Genomic DNA, 24,935 nt, shown 5'->3' with positions numbered 1-24,935 from the left:
GTCAAATACCTGGCCTCCTTACTTTCCTTAGAGGGAAAGCTTCTGGCTATTCCTGATTCCTGGAATGGAAGACTTATCAACGTCTCATCACCCTGACACGTGCTGGACACTTCTTATGGCGAGACCAAGACAGCTCTCCTTGGCAGCCCATTTCTCCTAGCTGGTTTGGGCAACCAAAGCAACCTGGAGCCGTGACTGGTCATTAACAATGGTTCCACAGTTCTCCAGCTAGGACACACAGAGCTAGGGCAGGTCTTCTTTATTTTTTGGCTAAATTTCAGCAGGGCTTGAGAATTAGGCTAAAAATATGTAGTCCAGACCAGCCCCATTCCCAGCCTGGTCTAGATCAAGGCTAAGTCTCCCTGATACCTTAGATCCAGCCTTCACAGGAAACCTATGGGGTTAGAACCATTTTTTTTTGAGATGGAGTCTCACTCTGTTGCCCAGTCTTGAGTGCAGTGGCACAATCTCAGCTCACTGTAAGCTCCACCTCCCAGGTTCACGCCATTCTCCTGTCTCAGCCTCCTGAGTAGCTGGGACTACAGGCACCCGCCATCACACCCGGCTAATTTTTTTTTTTTTTTTTTTTTGGTATTTTTAGTAGAGATGGGGTTTCACCGTGTTAGCCAGGATGGTCTCGATCTCCTGACTTCGTGATCTGCCCACCTCGGCCTCCCAGAGTGCTAGGATTACAGGCATGAGCCACCGCACCTGGCCGTGGTTAGATCTTTTTAGGAGATAAGCCAGGCAGAGGTTGAGGATCACAGGAGCCATCGTCATTCTGGCAGGGCTGGAGCAGAGCTTCTGTGGCCATGTGTCCCCTGTGGTGGCAGGCAAGAGAGCACCTGGACAGGAAGGCCACAGATGAGAAGCAGCTCAAACCAAGGCCCCGACCTGCAGGGGTTTTCTGGCTCTACGTATAAAGCCTCCTAACCTGTTCAAAGCACTATTCAACCAGCCCAAGCAGCTTGTTTTCCATAGGGAATCTGGAGGTGACTATTGCTAGTATTTGGAGCCCAGGCGCCTAGTCCTACACATAACCCACGGCCCTGTCTCTATTTTGCCCTCTATTTTGCATCAGCCTTGCAAAAGGGGCTGTGGGCTGAGAAAATAAAGCCTGGCTTCCTCTGAAGAGTGTTACTTGCCTATTTACCTGCACAACACACCGGCCCACCACACCCAACATATGCTCATGGTGTTTTAGAAAGGGCCTATGTCAGGTCTGTGGGAATTTTTTTTACCCCTGAGATGGAGTCTTGCTCTGTCACCCAGGCTGGAGTGCAGTGGCGCGATCTCGGCTCACTGCAACCTATGTCTCCTGGGTTCAAGCAATTCTCCTGCCTCAGCCTCCTGAGTAGCTGGGATTACAGGCGCCCACCATTATGCTTGGCTAATTTTTGTATTTTTAGTAGAGACAGGGTTTCACTACGTTGGCCAGGCTGGTCTCAAACTCTTGACCTCATGATCTGCCCACTTCGGCCTCCCAAAGTGCTGGGATTACAGGTGTGAGCCACTGCACCTGGTCTGTGGGAAATTTTTTTTTAAAAAAGAGAAGACAAGGGCTACCAGCAACGTGGGTCCAGGAATGGGACAGCAACAGACTCCTCAGAGGGCCAGGACTCTAACTCAACAAGTTCTCATCCTTTCAGAACCAGCAGGGAGAAGCACTTCCCCCAGGTCTTCCTTCTGGACTAAGGGATTCAGTCAGAAGGAAAAGCAGGAACTCTGGATTCTGCCCCCAGCTTGGCTTGGCAAGATGGTGGGAGTTAGGGCAGCTATTCTGGTGTCAACCACCTACCTCCTCCCCTTTCCTCACAAGCAAAGCCCAGGCACAAGTCAGCCTATGTTGTAACACAGCTATCTGGAGAGAAGCGCTACCACTTATCCTGCAGCACCCTCAGTTCTTCTCCCGGGTACTGACTCAAGTAGCTCCCTGTACATCCTGCTGTATGGCCATTCCCAGACTTGTAGGAAAGGGGCAATGCTTACGCCCTCTCTCTGGGTACATTCTGGCCAGTACAGGGCGTGGCAACAAGCTTTCTACATAGAATATTGATGACAAATGAAGAGAGCAGCTGGAAAACCTACCTGATGGCTGGGCATGTTGGCTCACGCCTGTAATCCCAGCACTTTGGGAGGCTGAGGCAGGTGGATCACCCGAGGTCAGGAGTTCAGGACCAGCCTGGCTAACATGGCAAAAGCCCCTCTCTACTAAAAATACAAAAATAAGCTGGGTGTAGTGGTAGGCGCCTGTAATCCCAGCTACTTCGGAGGCTGAGGCAGGAGAATCGCTTGAACTCGGGAGAATGAGGTTGCAGTGAGCCGAGATCGCACCACTGCACTTCAGCGTGGGTGACAGAGCGAGACTCTGTCTCAAAAAAAAAAAAAGCTGCCTGAAGGTTGGGGAGGCAGCACCCAGTAGGAAGCAAAGAGCTTTGTGTCTTCTCATCAGGGGCCTTGTGCTGTGCTGCTGAAAACTCAACCACACCCTACCAAGGGAAGGCCGAAAGAAAGCAATGCACACAGGAGGCTGAGGAATGACCACCTGGGACCCAGCCAAACAGAGGGAAGAAAATCTCAGAACATGGTAAACAATGAGAAGAACGGGATAAGGAGAGAGCAGAGCTGAGGGGCGCGCTTGGGAGGGCGGCAGCGACATAAAAGGGGGAAACGAGACCACGCACACAATCTGGTTTATTGGCTCATCATACACACACACATCAAATATGTACACAAACATAAATATTCCAATGTACAAAGTTTACATGGGACTCACAGATCACCCCTCGTCTCTTTCATCCAGCACCCCCAACCTGGGCCGTCCTCCTATTTCAGATGAAGGCGTGTGAGGGGCTGGCACTAGGAGGCAGGGATCTGGAGGAGGGAGAGGTCCTGCTCCCCTCTCCTCACAGGCACCTCCGAAGGGTCCTGTCCCTTTTCAATGGCACCTTAGGGCAGAGGGTTAAATCCCTCATCCCTCTCTGCTGCAGCTCAAATCCCCAACTCTCCTTGATCCCTTTGACTCTCCTCCCTAATTTCCTCTGCTTCCTCCTCTTGGCATGTCCCTGCTTCTCCATCTCTGTGTCTGTTCCCACAGTGCCTGCAAGGAGGATGGTCTTCGGGCCATGGAGTCCTTCTGGCCCCTCTGCCCTCTTCCTGGGCCTTATAGGAGGCTAGGACTACGGTGAAGCTCAGCAGAGGGGTTGGTGCCATTGGCAGGCTCTCTGTTGGGGGTAGGCACTAAGCCACAGCCCTCCCCAGGGCAGCCATGCTGGATCAAGATGTCTGCACACTCCTGGCTGCCGGCCCGGCGAGCATAGGCCAGTGGAGTCAGGCCCCGGGCGTCGCGGCTCCTCACGTCCACCCCGTACTGTAGGAGAAAACACAGGTTCACAGTTGGCATGACATGGGAGGAGACAGATTGGTTGTAGGGGAGGAAAGAAGAGGTGGCTTTCAAAGAACAAGGCTAAGAAGAGTGTGGTCAGGGCAGGCTAGAGACACGTGACTCACCCAGATGAGCAGCTGCGTGAAGACAACATTGGCCATGGCACTGGAGAGATGTAGAGCTGTCCGCCCATCCCCGTCCCCATAGGTCTCATTCACCTCCTCTTTGGAGCCATGTGCCAGGAGCATCACCAACAGCCGCAGGTCATCTTCCACCACGGCCCGGAGCAGCTGCTGCCCCAGCGGCACATCTGAGCTTGGCAGTGGGGCCAGGAAGAGCTTCTGTTCATACTTGGCCCGTATCCAGCGTTCCTTCTCCTCTCTGCAACCACAGGCCCATCAGGGCATGAGCCAAGGAAGGACACCAAGCAACGGGTGGGGCCAAGAAGGTGGGCAGGAAAGGAAGCAAGCAGCAGGGGGAAGAAGGAAGGAACAGTGAGAGAAGATGAGACGGAGCAGAAAGGGAGGAGGGAAGCCTTGGAAACACCAGGCACACAGAGGGGCAGTGGGTAATGGAAAGGGGGGCGGGAGAAGCTGAAAGGAAGGGACACGGAAGGGAGGACCCCTGGGGACAGTAGGGATGTGGGGGCTGAGAGGGCAGGAAGATTCCAGGCAGGCCCGTGTTGCAGTTTATCTGGCCGTCTGAACTCTCTTGGATTGGCAGTGCTGGAACAAAGCGGGTGGGGGCCTGCACTGGGGGGCCATGCACTCCCCTATCTCCCACCCATTCTCCCCATCTCAGAGCTCCGGAGTGGGCGCTCTGCACCACACCATGATAGGGGCCCTGCGCATGCGCCTCCTGCTGGCCCCTGACCTGCTGATAACGCTCAGAAAGGGCCCGTTGTTGTGAGGCGACTGAGTGACAGGCACCAGAGCAGGAGGGGCACCCCCAAGGGGCCAACTGCCAAGCAGAGCAACCGACAGTTTTAACCCTTCTAATACCATCACAGCCACCCCAATCTTCCCCATGCTGGGAGCCCCCAACGGTTCCCCCATTCCTGGCCAACTCCAGGGTGCCATCCACTCACCTGCAGGCGTCAGGCCCTGGCTTGGAGTAGCCACCCAAGGCCCCCTCCCAGACGCTGTTGGCGAGGGCATTGCCCATGGCAGTCATGACAGCCAGCAGCTCAGGCGGCCAGTCATCGAGGTCGAGGGAGCGCACCCGGGACAGGTGAGCCCCCAGGTGTCGGTGGATGCCCGAGCACTCAATGCACATCAGGGCACCCAGGTTCAGGCTGGCCCAGTCTGGATCTAGGCAAGGAGAGGAGAATGATACAGCGACAGCAGGCAGGCCACCAGAGTTTGGGACAACTACGGAAGTCTTCCCTGCCCTCTTCCCTGCTCCTTGATGCTTGCGAAGCTTTCCCTGGGCTGTCCCCAGCTCCCAGCCCCACCAGCCCTGCACTCACTAGGGGCATCGCAGTCGATACAAAAGCTGTTGCCACGAACGGTGCGGACCGCCTGCACAGCCAGAGCTGTGTTCTGGTTCCCCAGTCGAGTCTGTCGCACAGCAGGAGAGACAAGGGGCGGTGAGTCAGTCATGAGGCCCCCTTCAGTCCCACCCCAGCCAGGTGCTCTGTTGGGGGCCCAGTCACTCTGTACCCACCTTGTCCTTGGCACTGCGGCAGCCTTGCAGGCTGGCAAGGATCTGGGCCTGCACACTCTGAACCCACAGCTCCCGCTCCTCCGCCGTTGAGGCCTCGAAGTGCCACGTCTGCCCGGTGAGGGACACCACCACAAATTCAAATGACTCCTCTGCCTCTGTTGGAGGTGTTCATGCCATCAGGGCTCCTGGCCTGTGTGCACCCCCAGGGCATGCTATCGTATCGCCACAATGCCACTCACTACCCTGCTCCACTGGCACGTGTCCTCCCCTAGATCCTTCCCCAGCCACAAGGCCACACGCTCCAGGACAACTTGCAGGGGGAGGCCAGAGTAAACCTGCAAGACTAGTGTGAGCTCCCAATGCGCCTTCCTAACCACCTGTGGAGCTTAAGTGAAAACAGATGGGGGGTGCAAGATCTTGGCACCCCTGGCACTGCCGGGAATGGGTGTGAAATCAGTGGGGTGCTTCCCAGAGAAAGATTTGCTCAGTATCTGGAGAAGGATGCGATGGGGTGCTAGGAGGCAAACACTGGGAGAGGGTGGGGGAAGGCGGGTGTGGGCACCATCCGTACATGTCAGCTGCAGCCGCCTCATTTTGCAGCTCATTAAACCCAATATTCCTGACGGCGTCAGCGTGGGGCTCATGGGAGCTGGGCCCCTCCCCCACTGCCATGGCATAGACAGGCAGGAAGGGCAAGTGGATGGGGGAGAGGAGGAGAGGTTTTCTCTAGGACCTGGAGTATGTGAGCAAATAGGGGCCTGAGGGCATCTGTAGTGACAAGCACTGAGGGCTGGACTGTGATCCCAAGCAATGTGGTGAAGCTCTTCCAAGCTCTGCTCCCCCAGGCCCCAGAAGACCGCCGCATGAATCTCATTCCCAATGGTCACCGCCCCATGGGTGAACAATTCCTAACAAGCAGTGTGACTGTGTCCTGGGGGCTGGGAAGACAGCATAGGTGCCTATGGTAAGGCCCCAGGGTGAACCCCAGTTCTGCCAAGGCCATCCCTGCTTGTAAGTCCTCACTGCATCTTGGCCCCAGGCAACCTCACCTCAGTGACACCGACATCGCCTGGAATTCCTCCTCTGCTGGGCCCTTGCTCTCAGGGACTGTTAGCAGAACTGCCTTCCCACAGAAATAGAACCGGCGCCTCCTTCCCCAGGCACCACCACTGCACCTCACCTTGCTTTCGACCACAGCCTTTGAACTACGAGATCTCCGTGATCATTTGTGGGGCTCAGTCTGCCGGACCAGAAGGGAGACCCCATGCTGTAAGTACTAAGCACCACTGTCGCAGGCTGGCTAGGTGTCTCTGCTCCCCTGACCCCATACCTCTACCCTGACAATTAGAGCGGAAGCGAGAAATTATGAGTCTATAGAAGTGTTAAACTTATTTGGGAGCAAAGAAACTCCAATCACCAAGAAGAGGCAGGTTTTGAAGATACTTTGGGGAAAATCTGAGGAGCAGCAGTATAATCAATAGAGGAAGAGAAAGGTCCTATGGAAGAAGGCTTCAGGACCTGGAACTCCTTAGCCTAAGGAAAACTAAGGAGAGACTCGGCCAATCTGTACACATGTATTAAGCACCTAGTAAATACCCAGCACTTATTAAACTCAGGATGACACAAGAGACAGAAAACACAGGTCCTGCCCGGACATCTTAGAGGAGCTACTGATGTAGCAGTCTGCTGTCGTTTACCTTCTTTAAGAATAAATGAAGTAAGCCCACATTTCAACACAAAGGGTTTCAGTTAGCAGAAGAACTTTTCTAAGATACCAGATCTAGATTACCAAAAGAAGTTGTAGAACTACTTTGATTAGCAACTACTAGAAAGTGCTTAATCCAATGAATACAAAAAAAAAAAAAAAAAATAGGTGTTACTTTTAGGGTACTATCCCCAAGACCCACTGCCCACCTCCTGTGCCCGGTTTCCCTCTGGGTCCCCCTAACCTTCAGCAGCACTGCTGGGGCCGTCTGGTCGGGGGGTCCCGGTGCTCTTTTTCCTCCGGTGCTTCTTCCGGTTGGAGTGGGGAGATGGGGGAGGATCCAGCTTGGGGCTGGAACTGAGTACCTCAGCTGGGCCACTGGCTGGTGAGGGGAGAGTTGGAGAAGTGTGGGAAGAAGGGAGGCAGAGGAGGGGAGGGGCGCAGGGCACTGGGAGGAGGAGAGGACCAGTCCTGCCAACTGTAGCTGGGCCACACTCAGGAGAGCCAGACGGACACCTCTCTCTAGGTGAGGTCTGCCTGGGCTTCCCAGTCCCAAAGCTCCCCAGCCTTGGAGGAGGCAAATGTGGAGAGAGAGTAGGAAACTTAGGCAGAACAGGATGGAGGCAAAGGGAGGAAGCTGCCTCTGCAGCCTGGAGGGGTGGAAGGCAGCCCAGGGAACTCACGGGGAGCTGAAGCCCCAGCAGCTCCGCACCAAATTTATCCTCAATCACACTCCCCGCTCCTCACAATTAATAGCAGAATTAGAAACAATCAGGGAGCTGCCTAATTACTGTCAATTAGAGCGCGCTAATCAAGCTCCGTCTCCCACACCCCGCCCTGCGCTCACCACTAAATGTCAAACTTCATTAGAGGCAGACACGCTCCCTCCCTCCCTGCCTTCCTCCTTCCAGACTCAACAGAGGGCCCTCATGCAGGCCAGCACAGGCCACTGGACCGGTGACCCAAGGGAAGGGCCCCTGGCTCCCCTTCTTATGTGCTCCAAGCTCACTTCCCCCAGGGGTGGGCTGGGCGTGGATCGAGAGGTGGGGCAGATCCCTGTGCTGGCACCGCCCAGCTCCTCCCTCAGCCCACGCTCCTGAGGCCGTGGCAGCTCAGAGGCTGGGCCTCAGGGCTCCTACTGGGAGGGCTCAAGGAAGGCCTTTGGGAAGCCAATTAGGGAAAGCACCCTTGGCTGGGGTGACAGTGGGGCACCCTGGGTCTTCCTGTCATTACACCATCGCTCAGGACAAGGGCATGGAAAGGGCAAGGGACAGGAGAGCTGGCTCCATGCCCTTTTGAGCCTTTAGAACTGCTGATGGGGTCTCTGGTCAATGGTGAAAGTAAGAAGTAGGGTCAAAGGAAGAAAAGCAGAGAGAGAAAGAGAACAGACTAAGGGGCAAATGGAAGAGCCTGGAAGCAGGTGGAAGGGGCAGACGGGAGAGATGGTGGAGTCACCAACCCACCTAGGATGGGTGGAGGCCTATCTGAGGGGGGCAGCACAGGTGGAAAACGACCTTTCAGGACAACTCCACAGGGACCCCCCTCCACTCCACAGTAGCGGGTAAGATGCTGCTGCCTTCGGAACGTGGCTCACAGGGCTTAGAGCGCCCAGCCTCCGACCTCCCTACTCAGCCGCTTCCCTGTCCCCCTGCCGAGAGGCTGATGAGCTGACTGCGCGGGGGGCTGATGGGGATGGGGCTGATGGGGATGCGGGAGCCGCCACCAGCGCCGCCTGGGGACCAAGGGGAGGAGGAGCTGCAGAGGGCGGGCCTCTAGCGCTGGCCCTAGGCAGGGCTGCAGGCGACGGGGTCTCTGGGGAAAAGGGCTGCACGTGGAGGCTGGAGAAGGGACAGTGCCTCTACTCTGCTTCCAAGACAACATCAGTACTAGCCCCAAAGCAAGGTCTCTCTGACAAGCCCTGGAGGGCCCAGCTGGGCCCCACCCCTTGGCCTGGACACTGTCCCACTGCAGCCTCCCAAGCAAAGAATGCTGCCCAGTTCCCCTCCTCTCTGTCACTGGGGCCCCAGAAAAGGTGGGAAGCAGCAGAGCCACCACTCACCAGGGTGCTGCATGCCTGGGGGCAGGGAAGTGGTGGCCTCATTCCACTGGTCGGCGCTGGAAACGGAGCAGGAGCGCTGGTGCAGCCCCTCAGGGCGCGGGCCAGCCCAGGCCGAGCTGCTGAGGGGGCGCTCAGAGTGCAGGGATGCGCTGCTGGCCGAGTGGGGGGCACCTGGGGGTGGGAAGGGTCAGACTGGGAAGGGAGGCCGGGCCCGGGAGAATGCTCAAATATACTATCCTAAAAATAGGGCTGCAGGGCAGAGCCGGAGAAATTCCAGCAGGGCACTGGTTCATCAGGTGGCGGGCCAGCTTCTGGGAGAGCCAGAGGCCGCGCAGGGGCGCTGTGTGCTTTAGGAAGCAGCCTGTCCCCAGATCTTCACACCCTCCTCTCTCCATGAGCAGAAAGGTCTACAGCTCTGTCCCCTCACTGTGATCTGGGAGTAGGGAGGGGTCTCTGCGTCAGAGATCTCCCAACTTGTGGAGCTGGGTGGTGCTGACGCCCATCTCTGCAGCGTTCCTTGTGGGGCTCCTCCTGGCTTGGGCCCCTGCACCCTCCATTCTAGTCCACATATGCCATTTGCTTTGCCTCAGCTTTACCGCCGTTCTGACGAGAAATAACTGTATCAAATTCAAGTAATTATGTCTAATTAGTATTAGTAATTATCCTGTTGGGCTGGAGAAAATTAATCTTTCGTTTCCCATCAGGGAAGAATGGCAGAGCCAGGGGGAATCAAAGGCTCTAGGAAAGCCAAGGCTGGGGCAGGCGCGGCCGGCAGTGGAGGAGGACAGAGAGCGGCACGATTCTCCCACCTCACTCCCTGGCTGAGCCCCTGCTGGAGAGATTCTGGGAACAGCCATGGGGCCTCAGAGGCCTGTGACACTCGAAGGCCTGAGTTGGAACACCGAGAACCTAACCTTCCTTCCCCTTCTTCAGTCCACCCAAGACTGAGACCAGAGGGAAATGGCCCTAGGAAGTCTAAGAACAGGGGGGCCAAACCTGGGGTGCTGGAACCTTGAAGCCGAGGAGCCAGCCAGGTGCTGGACGTTAGTGAGAAAGCAGAGAAGGGGCTTGGAGCTGGCCAAAGCTGGAGACAGCAGGCAGGGGCCCAGCCAGGGGAAGGGCAGGCACCAGGCCCCACACCAGCCCTGCAGGCGGTGGGACTGAGGGGAAGCCTATGGGGAGGCGGCACCTGGCTGCAGCAGCTGGAAGGGAAAGGAATGGCCCAGCGTGTCACGGCTCTGCCACTGGGATGACGCCTAAAGGCAGGCAGCAAGTTTTATGTTCCTCTTGTATTTGTCACAAACCCCAAACACGACCAGACACATAGTAAGTACTTAGTCATATACGTGCAGCACTGAGGCTACAGGCCGGTCTCCATCTCCAGGCCCAGAAGGAACACACAGATGCTGCCTCTTCAGAATCCTGCCCACCTCCCCTCCTCCGCCCTCACAGGTCCCGCCTCAGGAAACCCTCCGGGGTGCACACTCGGTCCCTCATTTCTGAGACACCTTGCTTCTCCTCACGCCTGCTTTCATTGCCTTCCAGGTTCCAAATTGTATTCCCCCTCATCCCTAGCCCCATCCAAAGACATCACAGGCCCAACTTCCTCCTCAAGCCCCCAACCCAAAACCCTGAGGGAGGGAAAGTGCTTTCCCTTTCCTTTGTTAATTCTCCCCTCATTACGCCTGCAATCCCACAATCAGTGTGCACTGTAATTGTCGAATTTGATGCTAATGATTAATGAATTAAACATGGAGCCATCAATTAGTCCTCGGAGGATAATTCTGCATAAAGCAGCGGATAATGTAATTACAGTAACAAAGATAATGAGATGTTAACATCGCCCGGTGAGCGAGAGACATGTGTGAGTGTGCATGAGGGTCGGTGTCGGCACGCGGCAGCGGGCTGTGGGCCGGGTGGGCACCGTCCGCGAGCTCCTGCATGTGGGCGCTGTCATTACAGGAGCAAGAGCACGGGGCTGCCTCCTCCATGCCACTGCCGCTCCCAGGCGAGGGACGTCAGGGACAGGAACGGGACAGGACAGCGTCTTCTCGTTCCCCTCACTCTAGGGAAACAGCCCGGCTGTCCTCTGGCTCTCTGCCGTCAGGGAAAGGGACTCACGTGGGCCTGCTCCTCACTTTGGGATGATAAGAGAAACCTCAAGCTGACCAAAGGGGCTCCTGGGGGCCGATGCCAGAGGGCTCCCTGCAGCTCTGTCCTGCTCTCCGGGAAGAGCACTGAAGACTGCCTGTGACCTGCCATCAGGCCAGTGCAACCCCACAGCAGGCTCAAGGCCCCCCACTGGCAGAGCCCCATGATGGGCAGCGGCTGGCTTCTCCTCCTTGGCTTCCTTCCTTCCCTCCATCCACCTCACAGGCTTCCTTTCTGAGCTCAGGGTGGCTTGGAGGAAAGAACATGGCTCTTCAAGTCAGACACAATTAGGCTGAGCCCTAGGTCTCCCACTTCCTGTGGAATTTACAGACAAGTTTGTTAGCTATGCCAAGCCTCTGTTTCCTTGTTAAAATGGGGACAATAATGTCCACTTCAGAGCTGCTGTGGACCTGGGGCCTGACGCAGAGACATCCGCTGCATATGGCACATCTCAGTCATGTCAGGCCTCTCCCCGGCCACTCCCCTGCCTTCAGCCTGGTCCATGGCAGTTCTGCGAGAGCGGGCCCAGCACACCTGTTTCAGGAGCCTTGCCTCCAATGAGGACCACACCTGGAGGCATCATTGCGCCTTCCTTCCCTCTAACCTGGGCTTTCTCAGCGGAGTCCCATCCGCATTTTGAGTGAGACAATTCTTTATTGTTTGGGGTCTCTCCCATCCATTCCAGGGGACTTCGTATCCCCAACCACCTGTCCACTAAGTCTGTCACATCCTCCCCTCACTGTGACAAGCACAGGCCCTCTAGGGAGGTGACTCACCCAGCTGCAGACCTGTGCTACCAGGCGCTGACTGCTGGGACAGGGCACAGGAATGACCCCAGCCTGGCAGGGTTCGGGGCAGCTGTTCCTGGGCCCAGAACGAGATACAATGGTCTAGGACAACGTCGGGGATGCTGAAGTCTCGGGGAAAGCAGTTGGGAGTCAGCGGCTCTGGAATGAGGGAAACGCGCGTGGAAGGATGGACCCTGGAAGAGCACGGGGCCTGGGGCCCGAAGGAGGAGGAGTGAAGCGGCACTAGGAAGGGAGTTCCTTGAGACAGGAGGCCTTTCGCCTGAGCCAGCACTATCAGTTGAAAAGGCAAGAACACGACAGCGCTTCACTGGAGTTCCCGCCTCCAGCTCCTGTGTAAATTCAGTCCTCTCTGAGCAGAGATCCCACCTCTCACTCAGGCCTGAGAATATGCACCAGCTTGACCCCAGACAGCTCCGTCCCCTTCTGCCTCCCCCATCCCCACATGTCAACCTTGGCTGAGATGCCGGCCATGCACCCAGAGGCACTGCCCCCACCCGTCGCCTGCCTCGGATCCGGATGCAGAGATGGGCCTAGGACCACCAGCACCACTGCCCAAACATGACACCACCTGGCCCCGTCTGACATCCAGATCAACTGCTGGTCTAGACATTTGCTGCCACCTCAATTAACTCCACTAGGGCTGCATTAGGGCACATGTCTTTGGCTGAGGTGACCTTGAAGTGTGATGCTGGCCAGCACCCTGTGCCCAGGCTGAGAAGCAGCCAAGCCCAGAATGCCTGCCTGCCTGGGCTTCATAGCAGCCACCCTGCAGACCCCACCTCAGCAGCCGCCTCACCTGTGCCCCCACCCAGCTGTGTGTTACTCCGCTCCACGGACAGCCCGTTGGCACGGGGGCTGGTGCCTGGGGCTGTGGCAGGTGTGGCTCGGGGCAGGCGCTTCCCTGGCACTTTCACCGTTGTCCGCAGCAGGTCAATCTCCTTGCCGTGGATGTTCTGCATGTAATCCTAAGGCCAGGTGGGGGAGACAGATGAAGACTGGTTAGCAGCAGTCACTCCAGCACTGAGCCTCGCAGCTCCTAGGTCTCTCCCTGCTGTGGGAGGGAGGGAAGGCTCCAATCTTGAGAAGCAGGATTCAGATCGAGACCATCCTGGCTAACACGGTGAAACCCCGTCTCTACTAAAAGATACACAAAAACTAGCCGGGCGAGGTGGCGGGCGCCTGTAGTCCCAGCTACTCGGGAGGCTGAGGCAGGAGAATGGCGTAAACCCAGGAGGCGGAGATTACAGTGAGCTGAGATCACGCCACTGCACTCCAGCCTGGGCGACAGAGCGAGACTCCGTCTCAAAAAAAAAGAAAGAAAAGCAGGATTCTAAGCCACAGAATGTCTCTGAGTCTGGATTACACCTCGATCTCCACGGTGCTCAAAGTAGCTCTAGGGGGACTCTGCCAGGAGGGAGGTAGAGTTGGGGGTGGCTAAGGACCTGGAGCTAAGCGCTGAGGCTCAGGCCTCAGGAAGAACGGCTTCGGAGGCAACAGCACAAAGCAGGCCGAGTGTTGGGCCATGCTGGGATTTAGGGAGAGAGCCCCTGGCTGAGGAGGGGAGCGGAGAGTCTCGGGGACACGGATGACAGGGTGGCCACCAAGCACCGCAGCCCTCACCTGGGCACGAAGAAACTTCTAAAGCCTAGCATAGTCCCGGCCCTTAGGACAGTGTCTGATAATCAACACTTGTCGCACAGTTTAAAGGGAAGCCTCCAATTCTTTCTGCTGGACTTTGGAATACAGCAACAGGTGGTCTCACAGGTCCCACCGATTCCCTGGCGGCAGTCATCGTCATCCCGTCATGTCATCTGCCTGTCGCGTGCAGGGTATTTACCATCCTACATCGGTGTATTTATACATTCCACGTATGACCTCGTGTAATCTTCACTACCTGAGGGAGGTAGTGCCTGTTTTGTAGATGAACGAACTGAGGCTTAGAAAGGGTTATCTGCCCAGGAACACACAATTAAACGGTAGCAGAGTCACATTCAAGCACAGCTTTTTCAGATTCCCAAGCCTGTGCCCTGTATGCAGGCTTCCTCCAGCCTGTCCTGGGCTCGGGACTCACCCTGCCTTCTAGTCAGGGCCCCGGAGATGGGGGACCACTTTGTGCTTGGACTCCCCCCACCATTTAGGGAGCACCACGGCCGAGTGCAGGGAGGGAGGGTGGGGGCCTGCAGCTTCCTGGCCTGGAGCCCCCGCTGGGCCTCCTGCTTCCAGCCTCTCCTCCAGAAGCTTCCCTTTAAACTGTTCAACAAGTGTTTATTATCAGACACTGTCCTAAGGGCTGTCCCAGCCTGTTGCCTCCTGCTTCCGTGTCCCTGTCACTGTCCCTGAGCTCTGCGGCAATTCCTAGCTAATGCCCTTGGTAGAGTGGCACAAATTCCTCTCCATGGGTCTATGGCCCTTCCCGAGAGAAGAACCTGGGTGGTGGTGCCAGATTTAACTTCTGACTGAATTACACTGATTGGACATAAATCTGCTCGTCCTTTCCCCTCCATGAGCACCTCCAGAATGTCTGCATGCTGAGGGCAGTCGTGTGAGGAGTCTTCCCAGACACGGTCCTCCTACGCTGAGGAGCCCGGCCTTCACCTTTACCGCTCTGGCCATCAGACTGCTTTCCCCTGAGGCTGGCTCTATCTTCTCACCCCGTTAGCTCCAGGGAAAACCGACACTGTTATCTGCTGAAAAGAGCCTGGGGGCCTGCTGCCTCTTGGGAAGCAGTGAAAGGGCAGGAAGTCTCACCAGGCTCCCTCTGGGAGGAATAATGAGGACAGCAAATAGACAAGGAGTCACCTGGTCCCTGGTCACTAAGAGAAGGTGAGGAGGTTACCACCTAGATGGAGGAAAGAGGCGCCAAACACCAGCCTCCACCTGCACTTCCGTGGCTGGGCTGGACGCCACCCACAGCTCCATGTCATCAGGGGAATGGTGGAAAGGCCTGGCGTCAGCACGCGGCCTCCCTGCCCAGGTCCAGCCCTGTGGGTCTGGCCGAGTTCGCAGTCGCCTTCATTCTCAAGGTGGCTATGGCATCTTCCCAGGCAGACAGCCCTTCAGGAATAGGACCAGGGGAGTAACCAGCCACAGCAGAGGAGCCACGAAGGTGTGTTCAGGAAGGAGCCCCCACTCCCTGCCACGGCTGCTCCTGGCAGCCCTGGGCTTACCTGTGCCCTCCTGCCACCCCAGTCCTCTGTAAGGGACAGTACCAAGTGCCTGGCCCCAAGCACACATGTGCTAAAGTCTTGTTCGTTGTCCCAGAACCACAGAACGACATAACCGAGGAATCAGTGAGCAGCCTCCCGCCCAGGCAGGATCTCTTTTAACAACCGCTCGGCCCACACTTGGCGGAGCGGCACTCTGCCCACAGCTTGGGGCCTTGCCAAGGTGGCTGGGAAGGAAGCAGACCCAGGAGCCCCTCCTGCCCTCCCAGCGTACCTCCATCCATCCTTCTCCAGCACACTGGGCTGCACGCCACTGGCCCCACTGGCCCTCTGTCTTGCTTTCAGCCCAGTGTCGACTAAATGACTTCACTGCCTCACCGGCTCTCGACTTGCATCCCACAGATTCAGCTTCCCGTCCCTGGTCCCCGTCAGCAGTCCCTGTACACAATCACATCTTAGATCGGCTACTACAGACAACAGTCAACAGCTGGCTGGGCCAAAGGCACAGCTGCACTCCCTCCTTAGGGGAGGGGCTTGGGCTGCTCTAGTTCACAAGGAGGTCACAGAAGCTGCAACAGTTTTCAGGCCCCACGACAGCCGTGGGATGCCCAGGCTGGGACGTGGCAGGAAAAGCTGACCCCATGCCAAGAAGAAGAGTTGCACAGGTGGACTCTGTTCGGAGCTAAGGTGCCAGAAACTGGCCTCAGGGGAAAGGATGGCCCAACTTCAGCATCTCTGATGGCACCAGCCAGACACTCCAAATTCCCAGGGCAGGCTGGCGCCCACAGCCCCAGACTCCACACCCTCGTGCCCGGGCAACCCTGGAGCCTGGGTCCGGAGGAGAGCGGAGAGAAGCTTGAGGAGCAGCAGCAGGGATGGGAACCTCAGGCAGGCAGCAGCGTTTCCCTCCGTCAGCAGAACGGGGAGCATGGTGGCAGTGGCGGTTGCTCAGGAGAGCGGTCACCACGGCTGCCTTTATTACCCACCATCAAACAGCAATTTCTTCCCCAGCCTCCTCGCTAATTACCCAGCCAGCGTTCTCATCTCGTTTTATTACTGGAATTAACAACAAGTTCAGAGCGTGGAAAGCTATTAAGATGTGTGATTAAGCCACATTCAATTAGTTTCTACAAACAATTTAATTGATGTTGCAGATAGAATTAACAGAAGGTGATTGTGTGAATGGCTCCGCTGGCTGCAAAATGGGGGAGGCTGTGGCGGGCTCTCTTGGGCCAGGCGAGAATCGGGCGTGGGGCTCAGGGCTGGCCCACGAACTCATCCTGTGTGTGTCTTGTCCCGCCCAGCCCCCATCCATAGGTGAGTTACCAGCCCCAATGCCTTTGGGGCTCAGGGGAGACCCTTGCTGGAGAGGAGAGCCAGGCTCAGCCCAGAGTTCTGTCCGAGCCTCTGGAGTTGCTGGAGCTCCTTCCTCGACATGCTTCCTGCCAGGGTTTAGGGTTTGAAGAGCCCCAGAGAGAAGCGGCTGCTCACAGGTAGGGAGGCAGCCTGCTCACTGCTGGCAACTGAAGAGCACGCTCAGGTTGGAAGAAGGTGGCCAAGGGAGATGGAGGAGGTGAGGCAGTAGCCCCGGAGGGAGGGAAAGTGTCGTGGTGGGGGAGGGTGGCGTGGCACAAAGTGAAGCGGCCTCTGCCAGAGCTCCACAGAGAGCCGTGAGCACGTGGAGCCACAACCGGCCATGCCTCCACTCGTGCTTTTGCACCATGTGTAGCCAAGTATGCTTTGGGGCCTGTGACAGGATCTGGGTGCCAGGACTTCCAGGCCTGGCCTTGCAGGGTGAATCCTAAGAACTCACACAGTGCAACAAGTGTGGCATGGAGGGGCACTCCTGGGGGGCTCAGATGCCCACCTAGCCCCAGGCAGGCAAACCTGGCTCCCTCCTCACTTGACAACACTCGCCCTGTGATTAACTCTTACATGACTCTCTCAGTCAGCCCCAGAGGGAGGTGCTCTTAGCAAGTGCAGAAAAATCTGGGTAATGCTCACAGCCAAAGTCATAGGTCCAAGTCTTAGCCCCCAGCCGGGAGACTCTGAAAAGCCAGCAAACCCCCTGAGCTCTGCTCTCCAGCTGGCTGTGTTCCCTCTACTGAAACCAAAACCCAGCCCAACCCCACAACCCACCCTTTCTTCCACATCCCAAGACACCCTCTGCCACTCCTCTTCATCCTCGCTGCCTCCACTGTTGGCAGAGGGCACAGACAGGGCACCAAGCTAGGGTCACATAAAACAAGAGAGGAGCAGGTAAGAACCTGGCACAGGGGGCAGGGGAAGGGCAGCTCCACACAGCTGGGGAAACAGACATTTCAAACAGGCCCATTCCCAAGCTCTGCCACCAAGATGGGCAGCTGGACATGAGCGAAGGGCACGGCTAAGCTGCCTGCTGGTGTCGGCCGTGAAACGCCTTCAGCTGGGACTTAGAAGACTCTGGTGTGGTCTCCTGGCCTCAGCACTCCTACCTGGGACTTCCTGTCTGTGAGTGGCCCTGAAACCCTTGGAGCCTTTCGACAGGGAAATACTGGGGCTCTCCTTGTCTTCTGGCCTTTCCTTTAGTGTAGGGCTCTGTACACAGTAACAAAGCCTGGTGCCCACAAGAGTGCCCTTTGGCCTCCTACGATACTTTCTGCCTCTGCCATCAGCGCTCTTCCCAGCAGGCTTGGCTGCCTCTCTCATCGCCTTGCAAGGACTCGCGAGCGGGACAAGGTCTGTGCCCGCAGTGGGGAGTGGGGGGTTCGAGCAGGAGCTCAGGAGCTGGCTGCACTGAATGCAGGTGCTCCCTCCTCCAGTCTCCCAGGTACCAGGCCCTGCCCTGTGGAGTCAGGCATGTTAGGAAGGGCGAGGGGCTGACTGGCGTTGTCCCCTGAGCTGACGGGGAGGACCATTGACTGAGGATGGTCAGATACCCAGAAGCCTGGGAGGGCTAGGCCTTCTCTGCGTGTTTTCTCCGCAGGACTGTCTGGGCGGTGCTCTCGGGCCTGGGTGATGGCCAGGACACAGGGACCCAGCACCTCTCGGGTCAGGCCTTCCTGACATCTTGGGTGGATTTAGAGGCAGGCCCAGGGCTTCTGGGGGGGGCGGGGGGCACGCGCTGTGCTTGAGGGGCTGCACAGGAGAACTCATTAGCCCGCAGTGGGGTGGTGACAGAGACGGATGCCGGTGACAGCTGTGTGCTGGAGCCACGCAGCGAGGGGAGGGGAGGAAAGAAGGGTGGAGGGAACTGCACAGGGGCCACTCCAGTCACCACAACACCCCCCAGCTGGGACACAGGCCACGCGGCCACCAGACCCTCCTAACCACAGACAAGGCTACCCTCACTCTCATCCCGGGAGAACTGTCTAAGGCTCTAGCCCATTCTCAACAGCCATGGTCCTCCACCATCTCAGACCTAGGAGCCCACAGCTCCCCACTGGCACTGCCCAGCTTAACACAACTGCTGGGCAACATTGGCACCCTGACTAGAAATTCTGTGGAAGTGGCTGAATCCCCCACCTTAGACAACTAGAAAGTCTGATATACAGCTTGACTGCCCAGAGGGCGAGGGAGGGGCCAGCCGGGTCTTGTGCACGTCCCAAGCTCCCGTGCGAGGTTCCTTCTCCAGGGATGATCCATTCGAAATCACTAAGGTCTGCTTCCCCCCAGTCCTGGAGCCTGCTCGCTGCCCACATTCTGTTATCCTCCCTCTACCCCCTCCCCATACTCCCCCAGAAGACTCCTCCTCCCAGACTCACATGCAGGCTGGGGTGATAGGTGAGCAGCCCGTTGTCACAGAGTGTCACGTACTTCTTCTTCCACTCCTTGTTCAGGGACTTGCCGCTCCGCTTCAGCAGGATCCCCTGAGAACAGAGGTCTGATCAGAAACCAGGAGCCAGCCCCGGAGGAGCCAGCCTCACAGGGCATGGGAAGGTCATGATGTCATTAGGCAATGCCCTCCTCCCTCCCTACTTCTCCTGGGCCACTTTGAGCAAAGCAGCCTTTAAGGACCTATCACTGAACTTGGGAAGGCCCCTTAGACCAGTCCTTCCCCAGAACTCGGCTCTCCCCCATCATCCACCAGAAAGCAGCTGGACCACTGTTCTGGCAGGTGGGCATCTTCCCTCCCCAGTGTGTGGAGCCACCTCCACAGGAGAAGCCTGTCAGGGGTGTAGACCGTTGGGTGTAGATGATCGGAGGTGTAGACAGTCAGGGGTATAGATGGGCAGGAGTAGACGCTCAGGGGTGTAGACAGTGACCATCAGTGATGCTCCTCCCCAAGAGGCTCCAAGGGTCAAAACAGCAGAGATTTTGGTAAGGTCCTGGCCTTCCACCCCCTATAGTAGCTCCATAATAGGGCAGAAAATCCCCTAATTGTCCCAAGCATCCCCCAGACCACCAAGCCAGGCAGCAGGGAGAGCCAGCCTTCCCTCTCAGCAACCACACTTCCTGTGTAAGTCAGTGAGATTCGCTGAACACAGAGGCTGGATGGATGGCTAGAAGGACAAGCGAAAGTGCCACAGCAAGGAGCCTGCCCCGGGGACAAGGCCTGGGCCACAGCTGACACCCAGTAAACATCTGTTGGAAGAACTGGGGAAAAGCCCTCTAAAACCCTGGCTGTCAGACGACTAATGCAGGAGACAGACCCCACTAGGAAGATGGCAGGAGACGACGCTCAACCACAGCTGTGGCCTCCTTCCCAGGAGAAACCTACTCCCTCTAGTGAGAACCCTATAAAGACGTCCTCACTGGCTCAGGCTCTCTCCCTCAAACAACACATAACAGCAATAGGACTAGCGTACTCTACGGCTAAGGTCCTTGGGCTCTGGAGATGCCCTGGAGTCATCCTCAATTCCGGCCGCCCCCTCTCCTCCACAACACGCAGATCAAAGAAATAACCAAGTGTGAGGGATGGACCCAGCTCCCCACCCCTGCCCCGACTCCCCTCACCCCACTGGGCATGCTTGCCTCTCCCAGGCAACAGCTGGGAATGGGAGGCAGGGGTCATTCAGGACTAGGGAGTGCCACAGTGGAGACCAGGGGCAGATCCAGGACCAACATCACCATCCATGGGCCCCCATCCTCCAAAACCCCCACCTCAAGAGGGCTGAGAAGAGGCAGTGCTCCCTGGAGACTTCAAGGCAAAAATCCCAGAAGAGGAAGAGGGGCACAGGTAGATCCACAAACGGGGGGCTGAGTGTGGGGCTCACCCCTAGCTGGGAGAGCAGAAAGGGCAGCACCCCCAGCAGGGACCCTTGAAAAAGCAGACTCTGCCCATACTTAGAGAAGGGGGCACCCAGAGAGGGAAGAGGCCCCAGGATGGCATCTCCTTTAGGAACGGAGAGCCCCGCCGGAAGACAGCCAACAACACGGGGACTAAGAGATGTAGGCACAAGGAAATGGCAGTCCCTTGTCTGCAGCTCGTGGTCCTGACACCCAAGGGTAGGGGGTGAATACGGGACTCAATTGCACCTTCCTCCTCTAAGTTTTTCCTAATAGAAGGCTCAACCCTAGATGGAAGCAATTAGGGTAAAAGTGATTCCCGTTTCCTGGACCTCTCCCCTCCCCAACAGATGGGGGGTGGGTGGAGGCCAGAAAGGGCACCCACTTCCAGCGGCCCTAGCAGCTATGACATCAGGTGCCGACTTTCCAGCACATTTCACATCCTTGCTGCTCCTCTTCTGGCCACACCAGGGCCAAATGCCATTGCGGGAGGTGCGAGCATGCGGGCTGGAAGTTGAAGTACATGGCCATGTGCAGACACCTCCTGCTACCTGGCCCCCTTGGCCTGGGAGACCCTACCTTCAAAACGGGCTTCTGAAGACAAGGCATTAAGGGGGCCTTCCACAAGGCAAGCGGGCCCTGCCTCGTGGTCGGTGAAGGAGTCTTCCAGGTCGGCTGGGCCTTGGTGACCTGCCTCTGGGTGTGTTATTCCTGTCACTGGCCAGGGACCAGGTGCACCGAGAGCTCAGAAGCAGTCAACTATTCCCCCTCCGCTGCCACCCTCGGGGCTCTGGAGACGCCCTGGAGTCATCCTCAATCCCCCACCCCGCCCCCAACACGCAGATCAAAGAAATAACCAAGTGTGAGGAGGGATGGACCCAGCTCCCCGCCCCGGTCCCGACTCCCCTCACCCCACTGGGGGTGCTTCCCTCTCCCAGCCTTCAGCGGGAGACTCCACGGCCCGCCCGGCCCCCGCCCAGCTCTGCTCCCAGTTCCAGGGCCCTGGAACGTGGAGCTGCTCAAGGCCTGCGCTGCGCGCGGTTTCTCTTGACAGTCTGGGTGGGCACGGGTCTCCACACCTTTCCGACCCAGACACGTGTGGCTCCTCCCTCCTCGCAGAGAATGTGATCGTGGCGGGGGGGGGGTCCCTCCTCCACCCTGAACGCCCCGGTCCTCGGCAGCGCCCTCCCCGGGCGGAGGCGGGGGAGCCCCTGTAACGATGCTCCTTAGCCCGGGGCGCGGGCGGAACGACCCGGCTGCTCAGCCCCACCCTGCTCACCCGCCTGCTCACAGAAGCGGACGGGAGGAAACCCGCCTAGCCCGCGCCTCTCCCCACTCCCCACTCCCTCTCCAAAGAAGCTACAGGGGTTCCTGCTCCCTCCCCGGCCGGCCGGCTGCGCACGGCGGAGCAGGAAGCAATCTGGGGCGGAATGGGAGCGGCGCGGAGGCGCGGAGGCGACAGCCCCCAGAGGACCCGTTCCCGCCGCCGCCTCCCTCCCAGCTCCGCCAGCCGACTTAATTGCGGAGTCCGGATTGATTGGGAATGCAAATGGCAACTGAAATGCAATCTCCACTCCCAGCAGGAGCTGGGGGGGAGGCGAAGGAACAGAACCGGGAGAACGGGACAGGAGGGCGGAGCAAGGAGGGGCTACAGATGTGGCGGGGCTGGACCGGGAGGCAGCGGGGAGGTCCGAGAGCGGGGAGGCGCCAGAAATGGCCACCAAGCTGGAAGAAGAGAACGGACGCGCCCCGCCCCTAGCGAGCGATCGTTACAGAACGGGAAGGAGCCGGCACTCCTTAAAGGGTGTCACTGCATGAGGCACAAGCCTCTGACACTTGCCCCCAGCAAGCGGCACCCCTCTGGGCTGTGCAGCTAGAGGGTCTTCCTACTGAGCGTCCCTGAGATTTAGGGGTGAAAACACCCAAGTGACCTACTGACTCTAAGACTGGACCCCAGGTTCAAGTTCACAAGGCTTCCTCCCCAACCCAACATCTCTCCTTCCTTCCCATGTGAGAGATTCAGGGGACAAATAAGTCAGCCCTTGATGACCACAACTCCCAGTGAGGAAAGGGAGCACATACAACCCTAAGGAAAGTGGTCCCATTTTCGTAGTGAATTTGGTGAAGTGTGTCTACACACCCACTCACCGCCCACGCCCTCCCTTGCACTCCCCATCTCCAAGTAGGGAGCTGAGAAGCCTACGCCCAAAGCACAGGGCATCATCTAGCAGGGCCCCCACAAAGGAGGTGCCTGGAGAGAGGGGATCAAATAAGCAACAAGTTTGTGCAGGGTCTGATTCTGTCCAAAGACACACACACACACACACACACACAGGCACTCCATGAACAAACAGGGAAGCCTCTGGCTGCTGTCACTGTGCTCTTGGCTTTTCAGGGGGCCTCCCAGTAGGCTGGCCCAACTGGAGTGGTCACTGTCAGACGTAAATGCAATGACCATTTCAGGGAGGGGTGAGCGGAAACAATACAGATCACTGTATGGGACCCTGTGGGACCCTGCCCTCTGGGACACTACCCTGCTTGGGACTCTTCATTCTAAATGGACTTTCACTGGGGGTCAGAAACCCCCAGCCTTAACAAATGAATCCTGGTCACAGTGACTGGCCTCTCCTCACAAGCGGTCACACTGCCCATGAGCCCCAGCCCAGGAGAGCCACACCTGACCGCTGGGCTCAGGTGCTCTGGCCACATCAGCCTCCTCTGTGGTCAAAACCACAGTACAGCTACCTATGTACATGGCTTCTCCAACCACCAGATCCCAAGAAATTCTGTCCCAACTGCCCTCGTCCTTATGGGCACCCCGGCCCCTCAGGCTCTTGCCCACACACCAAAGACACACCTCCCCATTCTACCCCAGCAGCTCTGGCTCAACACACCAGAGAGACGCCTTCTGTGGGGCAATGCCGTGTCCAGTGCAGGAACCCAAGACCAGAGGTCTGGAAGAAGGCAGGCCCAGTGCTCCCAGAACTGACTAGAAAGGAGGTGGGAGAGGTGAGGAGGTAGCATCTCAACCTTATTCTTTAAAGATGATCAGAGGCTCTTATTAACAAAACCATGCCAACAGACCTAGCGCTGGACTAGCCCTTCAGTATCCCCTTCCACTCAGGCTCCTCGGGTTGCTCATTTTCCTTAGCCACTCAATCCTCTTCCAGACCCAACTCCAGAACCCGCGGGACAGGCCGAGCGCCTGGCTGAACACGGCAGGTAGCTCTCTGCTGCCCTCCGGTGGTGATCAGAAGGTTCAGGCAGCTCTGGCGGCCAGAAGTTGGCGGCGCAGGGAAGGCGGCTTCTCACGGGAGAGCCTGTCCCTTGTTAAGGACTCCGCCTGGGAGGGTGGTGCTCGCCTCTGATGCCATCTCCCCCATGAGAAGAGGCCCTGGGAAGAGCCACATTCCTGGGCCTCATTCTGAGCCCTGGAGCACACGGGAAGGGAGGAGCTGACCTGCTTGATGGGGATGGCGCGGCCGCTCCCAATGCTGTCCACCTTGCATTCGGCGGCCTTCTTCTCCCGGTCCAGGTCAGCACCCTTCCGAGACTGGAAGAGAAAACAAAAGGCGTGTTAAAGAGGCCCAGGGTCTGCCGAGAACTGCCCACCTGGACTTCCCGGCCTCCCTTCCTGCCTCCCACCTCCTGGGCAGCCCTAGCAGTGGGGTCGGGCCGGGGCGGCGGGACGGGAAGGAACTGAGACCACGAGTATTCCAACGGGTTTATTCTTACACACGGCACCATACAGAGCAGCACAGGTCACTGAGCCGGGCCCGCCCCTTACAAAAGAGCAAGGACAGAGAGGCCAAGGGCGCGAGGAGCACGCCCGGGGCGGGGGCGTAAGAGAAGCAGGGGCAAGGAGGTGATCGGTGGGGCTGCTGGTCGGGAGCACAGGGCGCGACAACCGGGAGCGCAAAGTCCACAAGTGAGCGGGCAGATGGCCCATCTGCGGCACAGACACCACATGGCACGTGGCACCGAGTGCGTCGGCGTGGCCCAAGGGGCACAGTGGATGGACAGAGAGAGGAGAGAGGCCAGAAGAGGCCCTGCACCCTGTCAAGCTCCTGGGGCAGAGTCCACCCGAATGCGGATCCTAGGAAATAGGGGGAGGCCAAAAAGAGGGGGCAAGGCAAGCGCGGCGGCGGCGGCGGCGGCTTCCGGAGCAGGAGCAGGAACGGCAGAGGTCCATGCAGGAAGGAGCAGAGGAGGGGAGGGGCAGGAAAGCGCCCCCCAGGAGCAGCCGGGCCGGGCGGGCTTGGACTCCCCCGCCCCTCTGGGCCTCGTCGCGCTGGCCAGCGCCGGGCGTGGGGCAGAGCTGCCTTCTTCTCCATGCAGCGAGCCTGCAGCGTCCGGCCGGGCCTGGTCCCCGGCAGCCCCCAGCGCGGGCTCCGGCGCTCCTAGCCTTCCCTGGGGGTGGGGTTAGTTACAAAGGTTCCCGTGGGTCTCTGGAGTGGGGAGCTCGGCGGCCGCTTCTCATCTGAGAGCAGTCCCAGGGCCCGGCCCGCCTCCGGCCCCGCACAGGGGGCATGTCCAGAGGTGCTGTGTGTCACCAACTGGTCTTCTAATTTGGAAGGAGTTGGAAAGGCCTTTTTGTTGATGAAAAGTTGGAAACAGTGGCACATATCTGCAAATATCGAAAGAATAAAGATTTTGGCAAGTTATACTCAAGCCCCGCACAAGTCGGTCAGCACCGGTGAGGGCAGAGACCCAGGCGCCTGGGGAGCGGCGGCAGCGGAATGAAGAGGAGGAGGAGGAGGAGGAGGAGGAGAAGGACGAGGAGGAGGAG

General features: G+C 58.0%; 1 protein-coding gene across 2 annotated transcripts in view; it reads right to left on the bottom strand.

The window, feature by feature from the left end:
• Positions 1-2,676: 2,676 nt before the first annotated feature.
• The window catches only part of AGAP3 (ArfGAP with GTPase domain, ankyrin repeat and PH domain 3), a 59,258-nt gene continuing 36,999 nt past the window's right edge, over positions 2,677-24,935 (bottom strand). Inside the window, exons 9-19 of one of the 2 annotated variants that reach the window (XM_011941491.1) lie at positions 23,607-23,699; positions 18,682-18,786; positions 12,571-12,739; positions 8,830-8,985; positions 7,568-7,604; positions 7,000-7,136; positions 5,051-5,205; positions 4,854-4,944; positions 4,473-4,695; positions 3,511-3,766; positions 2,677-3,370 (exon numbers count right to left, since the gene is read on the bottom strand). In XM_011941491.1, the coding sequence (XP_011796881.1) occupies positions 3,164-3,370; positions 3,511-3,766; positions 4,473-4,695; positions 4,854-4,944; positions 5,051-5,205; positions 7,000-7,136; positions 7,568-7,604; positions 8,830-8,985; positions 12,571-12,739; positions 18,682-18,786; positions 23,607-23,699 (1,629 nt within the window). In that variant the 3' untranslated portion in view covers positions 2,677-3,163. The remainder of the gene's footprint in view (positions 3,371-3,510; positions 3,767-4,472; positions 4,696-4,853; positions 4,945-5,050; positions 5,206-6,999; positions 7,137-7,567; positions 7,605-8,829; positions 8,986-12,570; positions 12,740-18,681; positions 18,787-23,606; positions 23,700-24,935) is intronic. The other variant, XM_011941492.1, reaches the window with a different exon arrangement.

The sequence above is a fragment of the Colobus angolensis genome, unplaced genomic scaffold (assembly GCF_000951035.1).
Source record: "Colobus angolensis palliatus isolate OR3802 unplaced genomic scaffold, Cang.pa_1.0 Scaffold2, whole genome shotgun sequence".
Taxonomy (NCBI): Eukaryota; Metazoa; Chordata; class Mammalia; order Primates; family Cercopithecidae; genus Colobus; species Colobus angolensis.
The sequence above is the reverse complement of the archived record's forward strand: the minus strand, read 5'-3'. Positions and strand labels throughout refer to the sequence as shown.